Source organism: Elephantulus edwardii, unplaced genomic scaffold (genome assembly GCF_000299155.1).
Source record: "Elephantulus edwardii isolate Elephantulus edwardi_28Jun2011 unplaced genomic scaffold, EleEdw1.0 scaffold00252, whole genome shotgun sequence".
In the NCBI taxonomy this organism is placed as follows: domain Eukaryota; kingdom Metazoa; phylum Chordata; class Mammalia; order Macroscelidea; family Macroscelididae; genus Elephantulus; species Elephantulus edwardii.
The window spans coordinates 3,397,426-3,414,877 of record NW_006400002.1 but is presented as its reverse complement, the minus strand read 5'-3'; the positions used below and the strand labels follow the sequence as shown (position 1 = coordinate 3,414,877).

The following is a 17,452-nucleotide window of genomic DNA, read 5'->3' as shown; positions in this document are numbered from 1 at the left end:
ATCTTTTTTATGCAGCCAACTCCCTATGGCTTAGCCGCATCATGAATCTCTCTGGTACTAATTACCACATAACTCTTTTGCCAGATCACAGTAGTAATCTTTTATATAGAATGAGAATGATGAGTGCTGTAGAAATTTTATCATTCATATTTTTGTTAAGCTTTTATAGTCATATTTTTTTCCACATTTTGGTTAAGTACCTCTTTAATAACCTGTATTTATTTCTGTACTATTTGGATATACTTTTAATTACCTCTAATATTATCTACTTTAGGGATCTCTGGTGGCCTAGTGGGAGCTGCATTGCCAACCCTTAGGCGCACATGGGAGAAAATGGGCAGACTCCTCCCATGTGATCTACTGCCTCTGAAAACCCACTGGAGGGTCAGCTATGAGTCAGTTTCCACCTCAGTAGCACATAATAACAACACTATACTACTTTTTTAATTCTCATTCTTGTTCATATTGCTTTAAGAAGCAGTTGAATGATAATGTGAAAAACTTTCTCTCCATTGAAAACTTGCGTATAGAAACATTTTGGAATTTTTATCCATCTTTTATTACATATTTTACTTGCAAGTGCTTTGGTGATGTAGTCTGTAGGGAGTTGCACTGCTAACCCAAAGGTCATTGCTTATCTGGTGGTTTGAATCTACCAGTAACTTCATGAGAGAAAGATGGACGTGCTCCTCCCATGTGACTTACAGTCTCTGAAAACTCATTGAATCAGCTTTGCCTTGATGGCACTGATACTTGTTTAGATGCAGATACTGATAGGTTAAAGAATTCTCCTAGGTGGTCATCATCAAAACAGGATTGTAGTTGGTTTTGTTGTTTTTCTACATTACATAGTCAGTAGTCTCTGAATCCTAACTACACTTGAAAAGATGTGATTTATAGACTTTCCCCTCTATAATTGTTACCTACACTTGACTAATTCTCTGCTGTTAATATTAACGCTTGACTTTATAGAAAGTCATTAATTATTCATTTCTAAGAGAGTTAACGAATTTTAATTTTTTAGTCACATCATACTTAAATCATAGAATTAGTATAGAATTTAACTTTGAAGCAGTCTTTTAATGATTTCATTGAACAAGTTAAATTTCTTTGGGAAATATTTGTGATTCTCTCCCCAAAAATCTCACAGCCCTTTAATGTTTCCTGATTGAAAACAAATACTCATTATAAAAATTCAACTTTTCTGTAAACTTTCAATTGAAATCACAGTTATAAAAAGGAGAGGAGAAGAAATGACTGTAGTTTTTGTTTTCTCATTTGACTATAGTTCTCAGATTACATGTACAAATAATCTGTTAGCTTTAAATGTCGGGGGGCTTTTTTTGGTGAATGTTTACAAATCATTGTTTTTTTCTTTCATTCATAGACATTATGTTTTATAACATTAATTATAATTGGTTGATATAATTAGTTACAGTGCCTACTAATTTTTTGTTGATTGCCTTTCTTTTTGTTCCGTTTAAACTATTAATTTTTACCTTTCTCTCTTTGAATTCCTGATAACCATCCAAGATTGGTTCTAATCTGTGTATAAATGTTTCCTTAGCTTTTCTAATAGTAATCTTATGTACCATAATTACTATTTTTTGACTGACTTATGTTACTTAGTATAATCTGTTATAGATTTGTCTATGTTGTGTATTATTTCACTAATACTTGATTGTTATTAGAACAGAATATTCTCTTGTGTAAATGTACCATAGTTCCTTTGGTCATTTGTCTATTGATGAACATTTTGGTTGTTTCCAACTCTTTGCTGTTGTAAATAATACTGCTGTAAACATGGGTGTGTATATGTCAGTTTATGTTACACACACATATATTCTAGTAGGGGAATTACTGGATCAAATGGTATTTCTGTTCCCAACTTTCTAAAGAAGTGCCAAACAGCTTTCCAAGGTGATTGCACTATTTTATTTGCATTCCCATCATTAGTCAATGAAAATTTTACTCTTTCCCTACCCTCACCATCATTTGTTTTTTTGCTGTCTTACTGGATATTGCTATCATTGTGAAGTTGTGAGAGCTTTTGTACACAGTTGATTTAATTTTAAATTTCAAAAATCTAGTAAGATTACCTTTTCTCTATTATTTTACGTTATCTTTCACGGTTTAATTTTGTAGAATTCAGATGACTTTTGTGTAATAGATCAAGTCTACCTTGATTATTCCCAGCTGAATTTAAATTTTTTCCCATTACCATTTCTATGCCATTGAAGATCTGAATTTGTTTGGTCATTTTTGCAACAAGTTCAGAATCTACTTTTGACAAGAAACTAGTTTCATTTGTAAAGTTTGCTACGCAAATGGTTGACTTCATCAGATAAAAGTAAATATGTGTTTCATTTAGTTACCTAAATGATTTGGATAGAATATCACAAAACAACTATATTCCAACTCAGCAAGATGTTCTACGGACTAGAGTGAAGACTACAGGCATTGTGGAAACACATTTCACCTTCAAGGATCTGTACTTCAAGTAAGTCCTTAGCCCTTTTGCTCAATACAAGAAACACAAATATCTTTATACTGAGTATCTGTTATCTGGGATGTAGACATTTACCATCATAATTATCAACCAGTATTTAAATATTTTAACTGAAGAATGATAAAACAATCATATCTTCTTTCTCTAAATGGCATCATATATTTTTGTCTCCAGAGAAGAATATAAATTAAATATGAAAATTGTGATTTACCTACTAGGTAGATTTGAATATGTGGTTGCCAGTTTATTTTACTTTGAATTTTATCCTTTTCAGCTGCTTTTTTGTTGGACTCATCAAAACAGGTATTGAATGTTTGTTTTTAGAAGAATAACAACAATACTAAAATGATAGAAAACTAGCTTTTGGTTTAGTTAGTAGCTTTGCTTTCCTGTTGGGTTTTTTAAAAATTTTTATTTTTTATTTCCATTCATTGTTGCACTTTTCTCCCTGCCCTCCCCCCCCCCAAAGTAGACTCTTCTCTTTGAAAAGTAAAGCAAAAATTCTTTCATTGTTTTACAGTCCCTCCCCTTAAGTCCACTCCACTATGCAGCCTTCATTCTAGACTCCAGTTATGACAATAATACCTAATCACATAACCCTTTTAAACAGTTATCTTCCTCATCTGTTTCAATGCAATATACTTTATTTATCCCATCTTATCAGTCTTCCCCCAACCCTGAAATCAGTCCTGTTTTTCGACAGTGGCACCATGAAGTGTTTGTCTTTTTTGACTGAGATATTTCACTTGGCATAGTGTCTTCCATGGTCACCCATTTTGAATACTATTTCGTGAGTTCCTTGTTTTTCAGTTCAGTATAGTATTCCATTGTGTGATTATACCACAGCTTCTCTATCCGTTCGTTTTTGATGGGCACTTTGGTTGTTTCCAACGCCTTGCTATGTGAACAGAGCCGCGATAAACATTGGGTGTGCATATATCTGCTTGGGTGGCAGTTACGGTCTCTGGGGTAGTGAAATTGCTGGGTCAGTTGGTATCTCTAGTTGCAACTTTTTAAGAAAGTGCCACACCGCCTTCCACAGTGATTGCACCATTTTACACTTCCACCAACAGCGAATAAGGGTTCCAGCTTCCCTACAACCTCTCCAGCATTTGTTGCTTGCTGTTCTGTTAAATTTCGCTATTTCTTACCAGGGTAAGATGATACCTCATAGTTGTTTTGTGGTTTCCTGTTTTTATATTTCATGTTGTATTTCTTTTTAATTGAATAGAGCTAATAATACTGACGTGCTTCTGGACTGATTTGTGCTCAGTATAACGTACAACTAAGTTCTTAGTACAGAGCAGAATGTAAAACTGGCCTGAGGATAGAAATATTTTAGGGAGAGATGATGATGTATGACAAGTGATTGTTTTTAGCGAGAATTCACATAAAAAGGATTTTTTCATTCATATCAGAAAGAACCCTCACACCCAACACTGTTGAGGTGAAACTACCTCATAGCCTTCACTCCCGTGGAACTTTTAAGAACTATAAATTTAGAAGTGCCTATCTTTCTGCTTCGAAGCTGGAAGTGGATTCGAACCACTAGAGGAATTGCCTTTGAATTAGAAGCCCATCTCCTAAAATAGGGTTCAACTTGCCTCTGTTAATGGTCTCTTGTAGATACTAGAACTGTGTTTTTGAGTTCTGAGTTCTACTTTTGTGACCTTTCAAGGTTTGAGTAAACTTTCTCCACAGTATCTGATAAACTTTTAATTACTTCATTATGTTCCTTTGTAGACTGATAATCAACATGCATAGGTACTTCTGCCTCAGAGTGGGCTTTTCTCAATAGTTGGTCCTCAGGATTTATGAAACCCGCACAAGGATTTAGATGTTACTAATGATTCCATGGTAGAATTCTCACCTCCTGTCAGACACAGATTCTGTTCTGTTCCTGGGTAATTCTTCATACATATCTAGTCACCTGTCTTTGGAAGCTTGTATATAGCTATGATACTGAATAGGTTTTAGTAGAATATTCATCAAAAAAAGACTAAGCGGAATATCTGAAATTCTGCTTCAGGAGATCAGCCAATAAAAATCAAACCTCTATAGGTCATAGTGGTTTCTGATCTGTAACTGATGGTGGAGGTAGTGCAAGGCAAGGCGGCATTCATTCCAAGGATGCAGGATCACCATGAAACAGAGTCCAGCTAGACAGCACCTAACAAAGACTATACAATTTGAGGACTTAAAAACTTAATCCAGCAAACCAGATTTTAAATCTGGTACAGAGAAATAGCAGTACACGGAATGAATAGCATAACTCTTTCTCTTTACTATTATCACTTCTTCCTTTTCCTCCTCTTCCATTATCCATTCATACATTTATTGAACGTCTATACAAGGCATTGAATAATTGCTTACTTGCCTTTCAGTTATGAGGTAATGTTTATAAAATATTGATCTGTTAGTGGGTGGTATTAAAATGTCAGAGTGTGCTAAAAGCTTACATTGGAATTTCCCTGTGTTCTCCCAGTTTTCTACTTTATAAAGTGGGAATGGTGCGTTTCCTCTTGAAAGACTTCATGGAAATATATGATGTCATCTTTCCTAAAACCGGTAATATCAGTGTGTAACCACATCATTTCATTTGTTATGACCATAGGTTGAAAAGAAGTATGCAGGATCCATCAGAATAGAAAGTTGGCTCATGAAGAGATATGATTGATGTTCATTTTCAGGTGTACTCTGAGAAGTTACCAACCATATCTTATTTCTCTCACTTTCTGGAGGGAAAGATCTTAAGACATTTTGGCTGCTAGTCCCTGTTGATCTGCCATATTAAACCAGTTGGACAGTGTTTCATCTTTAAAAACCTGATCATTGTAAAAAATCGAGATGTTATGAATATTTAACTATTTGTATGCATACCTTTTCAGACCTCAGCATCATTTACAAGAGGTAGATAAGGGTATTGCCGACAGAAATTCAGAAGTGGAATCAGGATATCAACTAACTAACCTCCCCTCCTCACATAATAGTCTGTACTTGAACCAAAAAAAAAGTAAAAAATGGAGACCTTGCTGTTATTAATTAGGTTCATATAAAATTTGGTTTAGTTGGAAATATTGGTTAAGTTTTCTAGTACTAGATTTCTTTAGGTTCTACCAAGTTATTATTTTTTCATAATCTCAAATATTTTTTCCTTTAAATAAGAAAATTAAACCTTTTTTCTCATATATATAAATTTTTATTCTTTTTTATTTTTTAATTACTATTTTAATGAACGTTTCCAGAAAAGTTATATTTCCATTCATTCATTGTTGCACATTTTCTTCCCTATCCCCCCTCCCTCTGCCCCCCAAGCCACTTTGCTTGCACCTCTTATTCTGGACTGTTGTCATGCAAATAATAGCTAATCATATATTTCTTTTAGACAGTTTTTTGCAGTGTTAATTGTTTACCCCCCTTTCTCTTAGTCCCCCCCCGAGCCCCCATGTCAGTCTGTTTTATTACAGTGGCATTATGCAATATTTGTCCTTTTGTGACAGATATTTCACTTAGTATAATATCCTCCACGGTCACCCATTTTCTGTAATATTTTATGAGTTCCTTGTTTTTCAGTGCTGTATAGTATTTCATTGTGTGAATATACAGCTTCTCTATCAATTTATTTGTTGATAGGCACTTGGATTGCTTCCATCTCTGCTTGGTTGGCAGTTCTGGTTTCTTTAGGGTATGTTCTCAGTATTGGAATTGCTGGATCAAATGGTATTTATATTTCCAACTTTTTGAGAAAGTGCAGTACTGCCATCCAGAGTGGTTGCACTATTTTACACTCCTACCAACAGTGAATAAGAGTTCCAATGTCTCCACAATCTTGCTGCCCTTTTGAACTTTGCTGTTGTTTCTGAGAATGAAATGATACCTCATAGTAGTTTTGATTTGCATCTCTCTTAGAGCTAGGGATTTTGAACATTTCTTGATGTGCTTGTTCACCATCTGAATGTCATCTTTGAACTGTCTGTTCCTGTCTTGTGCCCATTTTATGATTGGGTTGTTTACTTTTATCTTGTTGAGGTCCTGGAAAAACTATACCTTTCCAATTAATAGAGGTAATAGCAGAGTATAAGTTGGAGGATTTTTCTTTTTTCATTGTCCTCTTTTAATTATTGTTATGTTGTGCTATCGAGAATAACTCAGCGACCCTATGAACAACAGATCTGAACGCTGTCTTATCCCGCACTATTCTCATCTCTTGACACACTTGAACCAATTGCTGCAGTCACTGTGTTAGTCCATCTCATTGAGAGTTTTCCTCTTTTTCGCTGACCCTCTACCTTTCCGAGCAAGATACCCCTTTCTGAGGAATGTCCTTCTTAGCAACATGCCCAAAGTATACAATGTCAACAGTTTTGAGAGAATGGTGAAAAAGAGATTGGACTCTGGAATAAAGTATACTTGAATACTGATCCCCATGTGTTAGCAGTATTGCCTTGGGTAAATTATTTAACATATCTGTGCCTCAGTTTCTTTATCTGTGAAGTAGAGATAATAGAAATAGTGCTTAGAAGAGTTATTAGGATAAAATGAGTTAATGCGTATAAGGGTTTTTGAATGGTTTCTGGTGCTTTGCAAACACATAAATATTAGTAGTATTGCTATTATCGGAAACTATATTGTTCAGGCTTCATTTTTCATAGGTATTTGCTCTTCCTTCAGGTACTTCATTTTATTGCTTATGCTGCTGACTTTTGGAACATCAGATATGTAATTTAGTAATGAGGAAATAAAACTATTTCTCTAAATTAAGTATTTTAATTACTCCTAAATTTTCTTTTCTCCTCTGGTTCCCTTCTGCTTTTAACCATGGATAATTATTTTATCTGTATTAGCTCCTTGTTTGTCTTTTATAAAGAGGTTTTGCATAAGCAGTGGGAAATTTTCTAACCCTTTCCATTTAGAGACATAAACTTGTTTGACCTTATTGAATTTGTGCGTTTTTTTTTTCCTCCCCCTGTACTCAGGATGTTTGATGTAGGGGGCCAAAGATCAGAACGAAAAAAGTGGATTCACTGTTTTGAGGGAGTGACAGCGATTATCTTCTGTGTGGCTCTCAGTGATTATGACCTTGTTTTGGCTGAAGATGAAGAGATGGTATGTTTGTTGTATCTACTGCTAAAAAGCCTTTTTAACCCAGCTAGGATATAGAAAACATTCTTGGGCAAACTTTATGTATCCATTTAGCCAAGTCTTGATGTCCTTAATTATTCTCCCTGTCAGTGAGATTTAAAAAATTTTGATCTGTGCCTTCACATTGAAAAAGTGTGATAGCCCCATTGAGTATGCTGGTAGGATTAAGTCCTCTTGTAAGTCGACGCCTCTTCCCACCCTAAAAATGGAAAGGGAGGGGAAATAACTGACTCGGCTTTTAGATTATCATTATCTAACTTATTTCTGTGAATATTATCCAGTAGTTTTAAAACTTTTTCAGTTATAGTCTTTTATTTTTGCTGCTGGCCCATCATCCTTTGTTTCTTTTTAGAATCGTATGCATGAAAGCATGAAACTGTTTGACAGTATTTGCAACAACAAATGGTTTACAGACACTTCAATCATTCTCTTCCTCAACAAGAAAGATCTTTTTGAGGAAAAAATAAGGAGAAGTCCATTAACTATCTGTTACCCAGAATACACAGGTAAGAGGTCCTGAAAGATTTTGTTGGAGAGACGCATCATAAATTAGTGCTTTGATGATGTCCATCATATTACCTTTTTCTTTTGAACCAGGAATATATATTCTGTTCACTGGCAATAGTATCAGCATCAAGCAAATTGTTTTCCAGACATAGCTATATTTATTTTCCATTTATAACTTGTCATTTCTTGAGGTAAGTGCAAAAGGATTGAGTCAGAATTTGGCATAATTATATCCAGGGAAATAAAGGTATGAGTTGTGACTTTTGTACTCAAGAAATGGGTATCAGGCTGCAGAAGTAGAGATACACATAAATAATTTTATGCTAATATAAAATTAATAGAATTAGCAACAGTAGAAGTGGAAATACCACTTTATAGAGGAAATCCCACTTGCATAAAACATTAAACTGATGGATTTAGAGATTAACATTAGAGTATGTGCCATAACTGGAGAAAGTACTGAATATATCATGGCCTGCCAGGAGAACAAAAAGAGAGAGACAGAAACCAGGCAGCTCCTTGGAGACAAGGATTCTGAGGCTACATCTGCCATACTTAGGGCATGTTGCAAGGAGGAACCAGTTCTTGGAGAGGGACATCATGCTTAGAAGGGTGGAGGGACAGCTCAAGAGAGGAAGACCGTAGATGAGATGGATTGATTAAGTGACTGGGGTAACCGGGATGGGTGTGTCAGAGACAATAAGGTTGGCACAGGATAGAACATTGTTTCAGGGCTTTTGTACATAGGGTCACTATGAGTCGCAGGCGACTTGACAGCACATAACCACCACTACCACCACCACTATAGTTGAAACTGTGCTTTTAAAAAATTACTTAAAGGGAGTTCTAGTGGCAGGAAGCTGCACTGCAATCCCAGAGGTATGCAGTTTGAATCCACCAGATGCTCTGCTGGAGAAGGAAGGGCAATTTCCTCCTGTACCAGTCAGATCCGATTTAACAGTACACTGACACAAAATAATTTAAAAAAAACACAAATTTTTTTAAATAAAGAATGATTACTTAAAACATGATAATAAAGATGATAAGGGTATTGAATTAGTAAGGGCTCTTAGGATGCATGTAAAAAACCTTTGGTGAAATTACAGGGACATACAGCATAGAAGTCAAAGAGTCTAGTCAAGACTTAAAATGGAGTTCGAAATAAGAAATACAAAACTGTCAGGAACCTTAAAGCACTCTTAGCCCCTATCTCCTTTTCTTTCTTTGCTGTCTGTGTGTGTATGTGTGTGATACTTCTTTTTTACTGTTGTTAAAAATAAGTAGAAAATTTACTAATTTAGTTTTTTTAGGTGTACAGTTTAATGGTATCAGTTATCATAATCATTTTGCTCAACCATTACTCATAATCAAATTCCCATTATTGGTGTATTATCTTAATTATTCTCACTTAACCAATTTTATCTGTTATTGTTTAATGACCCTGCCATAATTTCCGTGTCTCATCCATTGAGAGTAGCTCTGGTGGCCTAGGGGTTAAAGAATTGTGCTGTCAGCTCAGAGACAGGTGATTTGAATCTACCAGTTGCTCTGTGGAAAAAGATGGACAGCCTTCTCCTGTGTAATGTTCAGCCTCTGAAAACCTGCTAGAAGGTCAGCTGTGCGATATTCCAGCTCCAGGACAGTGAACACCAAACAACACACCATGTATTGAAGAGTCTGGGAATTGCTTGGCTCTAGGTTCAGATTACTAGTAAAGAAATTCCAATCTAGGTTAAAACAGGCAAATATTTTTGTCCCGCTTACGTCAGTTGAAGTCAAGGGCACAAACATGACTTCTGTGGTTGGACCACTGTATAAACATTGTGACAGCGGCATCTCACTTCTCAAGGAAGGGAGACTCATCAACATAAAGAGACCAAGGCTGTCACACAACAGATATACCTCATCTCTCCATACATTTTACCAGTTCTGAAGCTGAACTCCCTCTCTCTACTACAACACACTTTTCTTCTGATTCAAGAATATTTTGCAGTCACCACACAGGAGTCACAGGTTAGACTTGCAGTTATAAAGTTTATTAGAGAAGTAACAGGCTACAATTTAGGATCAGTAATTACTCCAGTCACGATTATTTAGTTAGATAGTTTTAGATAGTTTTTTTGACTGTTCACAGGCAGGCCTCTCCCTTGACCTTGACCCCTTGAGCAGCTCTTGGAAGCTGAGCCCTTCTATTTGAGCAAGTGTTTTCAGAGGTCATTTGCACTTAGCAACAAGTGCCCAGGGGTACCCTCCTGTACCCAAGGTACTCAACTTTTCCTGTGGGTTAACAGGCCTGTCTGCCTGAAGGTCCCCTACTCTGCAGAAAGTCTGCCTGAAAACACTCAGTTCTCTTGCCTTTGGGGTCTGCACATCCATGTAACCGCCTTGCTTTGTGCCATCTTCCACTGATCTCTCCTGGTTCTCTTTTCCCCTCTCTCTCTCTTTACATTTTATATCATTTTTATTTTACAAGTAACTCATGTTCAAAGTGAAGCATTCAAAGATCAGGAAGAATGTAATGTAAAAGGTAATGCCTGCTCCACTCATATAAGAGTTAATTTTCCTTCCAGTAAATTTGACAAAATGGTTATTTTTTTAGATTCAGAAACATTTGGCTGCTCTTCTCCTGGTTCTCTTGTTAACTGCCGTTGTTTCTCTGCTGCCTCTACTTGTAGCATCTCCATGTGAAAGCATTCTCTGTTCCTCAGGTCTAGAATGTTCTCAAAGAAGGGATTTCAGGTCCAAAGACAGACAGACAAACAGACACGCACGTGCGCGCGCGCGCACACACACACACACACACGTGTCACCTCTAGCATAGCTCATTTTAAGTGTAATGGGAAGGCAAACGGACCCATTGCCTTATTAGGGTCTTTGCATGGTCCCACCTTCACAGGTGTTCCCTGCATCTTATCTGTAAATTTAGCAAATTATCCTTTCCCTTACTGGATTGTTCAAACCTGTTTGCATAGCCCAGCCTAATATTTTGGTGATAGTTAAAAGATTGATTAGGAAAGCAATCTACTGTACAGCAACCATTATGACTAGGTCATTGTTGATAAGACAAGGGTGTTCTCAGGGAAGGAAAACTGCTACATAGGCACTGTGCATGCTTGATGATACAGTGGTTAGACACTTGCCTGCTAACTAGAAGGTTGGTGATTTGAACTCCCCCAAGGAGATGCTTCATGGGAGAGATGATTTAACATATACTGCTCCTGTGAAGATTATGATCTAGGAAATTTTAGAGCACCAATATCAGCATGGAGTCACTGTGAGTTAGAATTTACTTGTTGGCACCTAACCTAATATTTAAAGTGAAAGTATGGACGTGGAAAGAGTCAAAGATTTCCTCCTATTTCTGTATTGACTGGGTTGTTGGTGCTATGATGTGAATGAATATTTAGGAATGTTGACTTGAAATATCTGTGGAACATCCACACAGAGATAGCTAATAAGCAGTTACATGTGTGGCCCTGAAACTTGAGGAGAGGTAGGGGTTAGAGAGTACTGAGAATCATCCATTGAAGAAATTAATGAGGTGAACAAGTAATAATATCATGTGGTGAGAAGAGAAAAGGACCACTTCTGAAATGAGAGAAAAGACCAATTGCTTTTGACAGGAGAGGGATTTGTATAGGGTACAAAGAGAAAAGCCAGGAGGAAGAGTTAAGAAAGGGGTAATCTGCAATGGCAGTGTGCAGACAAGTAAAATAAGATGTACACAGAAAAATAGCCTTTGGGTTTCGCAGCGTGGAGGTATAGACTACTGGAGCAGCTAGGGTCAAAAGGAGAATCGAGACTTGAGGATCAGAAATAAGACAGAGTAACAAAAAAAAAGCTATGAAAACTAGATGTTATTTATATAGCTTGATTTCTGAGTATGTGGGAAAAGTAGGATGACTAAACAAATTGTGATATATATTTAAAGGAGTATATAGCCTTAAAAGTATATCAGCCATAAAAAGGAACAAATTACTGATAGATGCTCTAGACAGACTTCACACAGAGAAGTGAAAGAAGCCAGGCACGAAAGGCTGTGTGCTATGATCATTTCATTTGTATGATCTCTGGGAGAAGCATATTCTATTCTTAGTGATTGGTAGTTGGGGGGGGGATGAGAGGAAAGGGAGTTGGAGTTTGATTAAGGGTTGTTACTGTTTTTACCATCAAGTCAGAACTGACCCATAGCTGACCCTCCGGCCAATTTTCAGAGGCAGTTAACTGCTCTGGAGGAGATTGCCCATCCTTTTGTAGAGCAGCTGGTGACCTCGAACCCCATGCCTTCAGGATTGCAGCATAGTTTTTTGCCACTAGGCCACCAGAGCTCCCTTACCTTTTTTTTTTTTTTTAAGGGGATGGAAGATAAAAAGTTAAAACTAGAGAGAGGTAGTAGTTGAGCAACATTGTGAGTATACTAAATGGTGCTGAATTGTATGCTTTAAAATTGTTAATTGTGTGTATTCCCCTCAGTTTAATTCTTTCAAGACCAGATTTTCTACTTAGAACTTTTTGTTGGAAAGATTTGTTTTCAGTAATTGAAATCAAGATGAAAAATTTTTCTTCTTTTAAGTATTATGTCTCAAGTGGATTCTAGTAATAGGTTTGTTTGGGGTGCTCCCAGCACAAGTTACATTTGGGTAGCAGCTTCTTGAGAACCTGAGATGCTGAAAATCCTTGTGTGCAATATATGTCCTTTGAGTCATGAAAGAGTTAATTAAGTAAAGAGTCGTAATAGAACAGTTGATTTTTGAACTTGAAAGAAAACTAGTATACAGTCATTTGTAAATATATGCAACTTCCTCCACACTACCCCCCCAAATGGGTCACTTTTAAAAGTGGAATGATAGAAAGTTGAGATGTAGCTTAAACTCCCTGGTCTCTTTTTCTGTCAGAGAAGTTGGGAATGTTATCTGTTTGGAGGGAGGAGAAAGGTAAGAATTTGGTAAGGAGAGTATAGAAATTCTCCCAGTTTTAAGATGGGAGAAAACTCTTGAAACAAGCAAAAAGATTAGCATTAAATTTGAAGGCCTGGTTGGGAATCTTCAGCATATAGCAAAGAAATCTTCAATTCTTTCTTTATATTTTAATTTTCTTGTTTTTGTGTGGGTGTACCGTCAAATCAGATCTGACTGGTACAGGAGGAGATTGTCCCTCCTTCCCCGGCAGAGCATCTGGTGGATTCGAACCATGCGTCTCTGGGATTGTAGTTGCAGCTCCTTAGAAATCTTCAATTCTTAATGTAAAGTTTTTCATGTGAATTTAAAGTAAATTGACACTTTTTTTATTTTCAGTTGTCAATATTTGCTGTATAAACTCTTCAGTCACCCTATTTCCTTTCATTTAAAAAAAGTTGTTCTACAGAACTCAATAAACATACTCACCAAACTAGCTTCTTTCAGGTCTTTAACACATTGCCGCAAATGACGGCAAATGTGTTTCTAAGCACAGTCATCAATTTAAAAAATGTGCAGCAACATGATAACCTTTATAATTACTATCTCAGTTACCAATATATTTCTTATTGTTCATTCTCACTTTTCAATCACTGACCTCCTTTAATTGTCTTCAGCAATAAAAATGCTTAAGGAATAACAGATATTCTACCGGTTATTTAAAGAACTGAAGGAAGACACTTTGGTGGGAATGTTTCTTGAATTCTGCAGGATGACCTTTAGTCATCTTTTATCAGCTTAAGGGAGCTGTGGGTGTGGACTGTGGGCAGCTGCACTGCTAACCCCAAGGCGGCACCTCTGTCAATTTGAATCCACCAGTGCCTTCTTGGAAGAAAGATGAGCATTGCCATCCCATGTGATTTATAGCCCCTGCAAACCCTCTGGAGGGTCAGCTGTGAGTCATTTCTGCCTTGAGTGAGTGAGCTACAGATTTAGTTGTTGATAATATTTGTCATGTTTAATGTGATGGGAAATAACCTCTGGTTCATTGGAATGACTGGACACACCTCTTTGTGTTTTGAGTACCCTTGACTCTCAAGGCAAAAATGGGACAGCATGCTAGTGATTAAAAATGTTAATAACAGATGTTGAAAAAGAGAAAGGTTACTTTTGATCTCCTTTACCCTGTTCTGAAGTGTAATTCACAGGCTTCTTTCTCATTTGCATCTATATTCTCTCTCTCATTGTTGTAAAGTCAGATTCATTGCTGTGAATTTGAACTGCCTTTGGGATAGAAGAACAGCTCTCTGTGGATCCTGCCACCAGAGCTCCTTTTGCCTCTGTTAGTTTACCTTTAATTATTTAAAGAATCTCTGGTGGTGTAGTTAGTGACATATCTGGCTCTTAGCCAGAAGGTCAGCAGTTCAAAATCCACCAGCCTGTACTCAGAAGAAAGATGGCCAATCTCTTCCTGTAAACATTTACAGCCTTGGAAACCCAGTGGAGAGTTTTTCGCTATGTATTGCAACCAACTCGACTTGTCAGTGGGTTTTGAATATTGAAAATACTGTCTTTTTTTAAATTACTGTCATTTTTGTGTGTGTACCATCAAATCAGATCTGACTGGCACAGGAGGAGATTGCCCCTCCTTCTCCAGCAGAGCATCTGGTGGATTCGAAGCGTGTATCTCTGGGATTGCAGTGCAGCTTCTTGCCATGAGGCCACCAGAGCTCCCTGAAAATACTATCTTGAATGCTATCACAGTAAGCACTGAGGAGTGATGGTGAAAAGGCTTTTTCGCCTTTCAAACAGTTGTGTTTCTAAAATTGCATCCTTCCCACATCCTTGGTTTCGTTTTTTGTTGTCTAAAATTATCATAGGAAAACTTGGGAGAAGAAAGAGACTTCTGAAACCTTTATTTTCCTTTATCTTTGTGTGTGGCAGTGTAATTTTACTTAGAATAGTCTACTTTCATGAAAAATAGATAATAATAGGAAAATCTAATAGTTACAGAAGTAGAGAATTCTGTTTTGGTCATGTTCCCTCTTTTTAAGTAGTGATCATCTGATCTGAGTTCAGGCTGCTATTGCAGCATGAAATGAGGGATTTTTATTGGGTGTCTGTTGTAGGTTCCAACACCTACGAAGAGGCAGCTGCCTACATTCAGTGCCAGTTTGAAGATCTGAACAGAAGAAAAGATACCAAGGAGATCTACACTCATTTCACCTGTGCCACAGACACCAAGAATGTGCAGTTTGTTTTTGATGCTGTTACAGATGTCATCATTAAAAACAACTTAAAGGAGTGTGGACTTTATTAAAGAGTGGGTGTGTCCATAAGAGGTAAAAATTTGAAAATTTAATTACAGTGCTAAAGGGATTTCTCTTGACTTTGTAAAATATTTTCTAATTGAAAGTATTCTTCCTTTCTAGTTATTACAGTGTGGAGTATTGAGACCAGACTTCTTTTGCTGTCTCATGGGACAGCTGCAAGCATGAACGGGACCAGGGAATGGCAACAGCATGCAGAATCTCAGCATTCTTTAGCACAATCTTCTATATTAGGGAATTTTCATTGGCATGAGAAAGTCAGACATTGGCATTGGAACAACTGTAAAGTATGATTCAAGCATCGAGCCTTCACTTGGATTTCATAATCTCAGATGTTTAGGGACGATGTGAAGTTGAGGTGCTGCATTCCAGAACTTCAATATGTAGCTGACTCCTTCCCCCCCCCCCTTTACAAACCACCAGTGGTTGTTCATTTTTTAAAGTTTATTCTTTTTCCATCAAGAGAAAAATAACTTTACTAAATTTTATTTGTTTGCAAAAGCATCTTTATTAAAACACAATGTTTTAACTATGCACATGATGTGATCAGATCATCTGGAAAACTTCCTCTTAGTAGGAACTCTTTCTCTTTTTAATACTTGGTATGACTAGAATATATTGTTTATGTAACTACTTAAAATTATTCCCAGTTCTTAGGGTTATAAGTGCAGCCTTTTTTTTTTTTAAGATGAAATTTATGTTACTATTCTGCTCAAAGTACCATTATGGTTTCAAACCAGAAATTACACCAGAGAGTTCTGCAATAAGGTTCTGGCTCGCTCTTTCTTTCTTTTTTTTTTTTTTAATTGTGGTGAAGATTAACCTGGTTTATGCGGATTACCAAATTACTAGATAAATACTGACATAGTATGATAAAACCAGCTTCTTGGGTACAGACACGCCCCTGAGTGGCTGCCAATTAGCAATGCAGTTACTAAATTCCAAACCTACCGACTTTGCTGCTACATATCTACTAAATTGACCAGTTTGATTCTTGTGTGTTTGTCTCAGTCAGGGAATTTTGTAAAAGATGCCCCTTGTTTTCCATCTTCATGGTCTTTTCTGTTGGGAGACATGTAAAGTGTATTAACAGTGCATGCTTTTACTTTGTAAATGTGGTGCCAAATCCCTGTTTGCCATTGTTTTTATTGTAGCAATGTTAACTGTAGTAATTCTTTTGCTAAAACTGTTGGATTTTGGTACTTTTTTCTACTTTGTCATGTGTACAGATTTTAATCTGTTATAGTTGGCAGCAGTATTAAAATGGTGAGTAAAGAGTCCAGGATTGCTTTTATTTGTAATTAGTCCTTTCTGGGAATGTTTTCTTCTGTTCCTTTTTTTGCCCTTGCTAAATGTTCTTTGGCCTTTGTCTGAAAATAGATTTAGGTTTGAGGGTTCCCCTACAGTCTAGTGCTTTAGTGTAATGGTATTGTTGGATCCTGGCCTAAGACTGAAAGTAGTCTGTCATATCCTTGTAAGTGGTATGCAGTTGTAATTCTTTTCCAGATTTTACTTTTTGTCTTGTGGAAAGCTGTATTCACCCTGCAGGTCCTTTTGTACAATGTACAGCAAATGTCTTAATATAGAGAATGATCTATTGAGGGAAGGCAAATGAAAAGAATGCATTTTAAGCATTTCAGATCAGTAGTTTTTTGAGCAGTGCCTTTTGGGGTCCAATCTTTTTGGGTTGGATTCTACTTTATCTTTTGATGTAACTTTTTACTAGTTAAACACAACAGCTGATGTCACCAAAGCTGCTTCAGAAACAAATACACAGTAGTTCAGTGCCTTTATTGGTAGTTTTTCTTTCCTCCTTTTTTTTTTTTTTGTGGTGGGGGTTGTCTAACTTTGCAGGTGGTGCAACTGTATTATCTAACAAAATCTTTTTTTCAGGGGTGGGAAAACTATCGGAAAGAAAGAAAATTACTGCATTTCAGTTGGCAACTGACTTTTATGCCCACGATGTAAATAGGATAGTTCTTATTTGTTCATTTTAAATATATTTTCTCTGTTGTATTCTGTAATACTGGGTCATCTGGAAATGAGAAATGGTAGAATACTGTTTTCAT

At 36.6% G+C, this 17,452-nt stretch overlaps 1 protein-coding gene across 1 annotated transcript in view; it reads left to right on the top strand.

Moving 5' to 3' along the window:
* Positions 1–15,373, top strand: part of GNAI3 (guanine nucleotide binding protein (G protein), alpha inhibiting activity polypeptide 3) — a 62,653-nt gene extending 47,280 nt beyond the window's left edge. The window contains exons 5-8 of the mRNA XM_006899353.1: positions 2,372–2,500; positions 7,486–7,615; positions 8,004–8,157; positions 15,183–15,373. Of these exons, the coding sequence (XP_006899415.1) occupies positions 2,372–2,500; positions 7,486–7,615; positions 8,004–8,157; positions 15,183–15,373 (604 nt within the window). The remainder of the gene's footprint in view (positions 1–2,371; positions 2,501–7,485; positions 7,616–8,003; positions 8,158–15,182) is intronic.
* Positions 15,374–17,452: the final 2,079 nt, after the last annotated feature.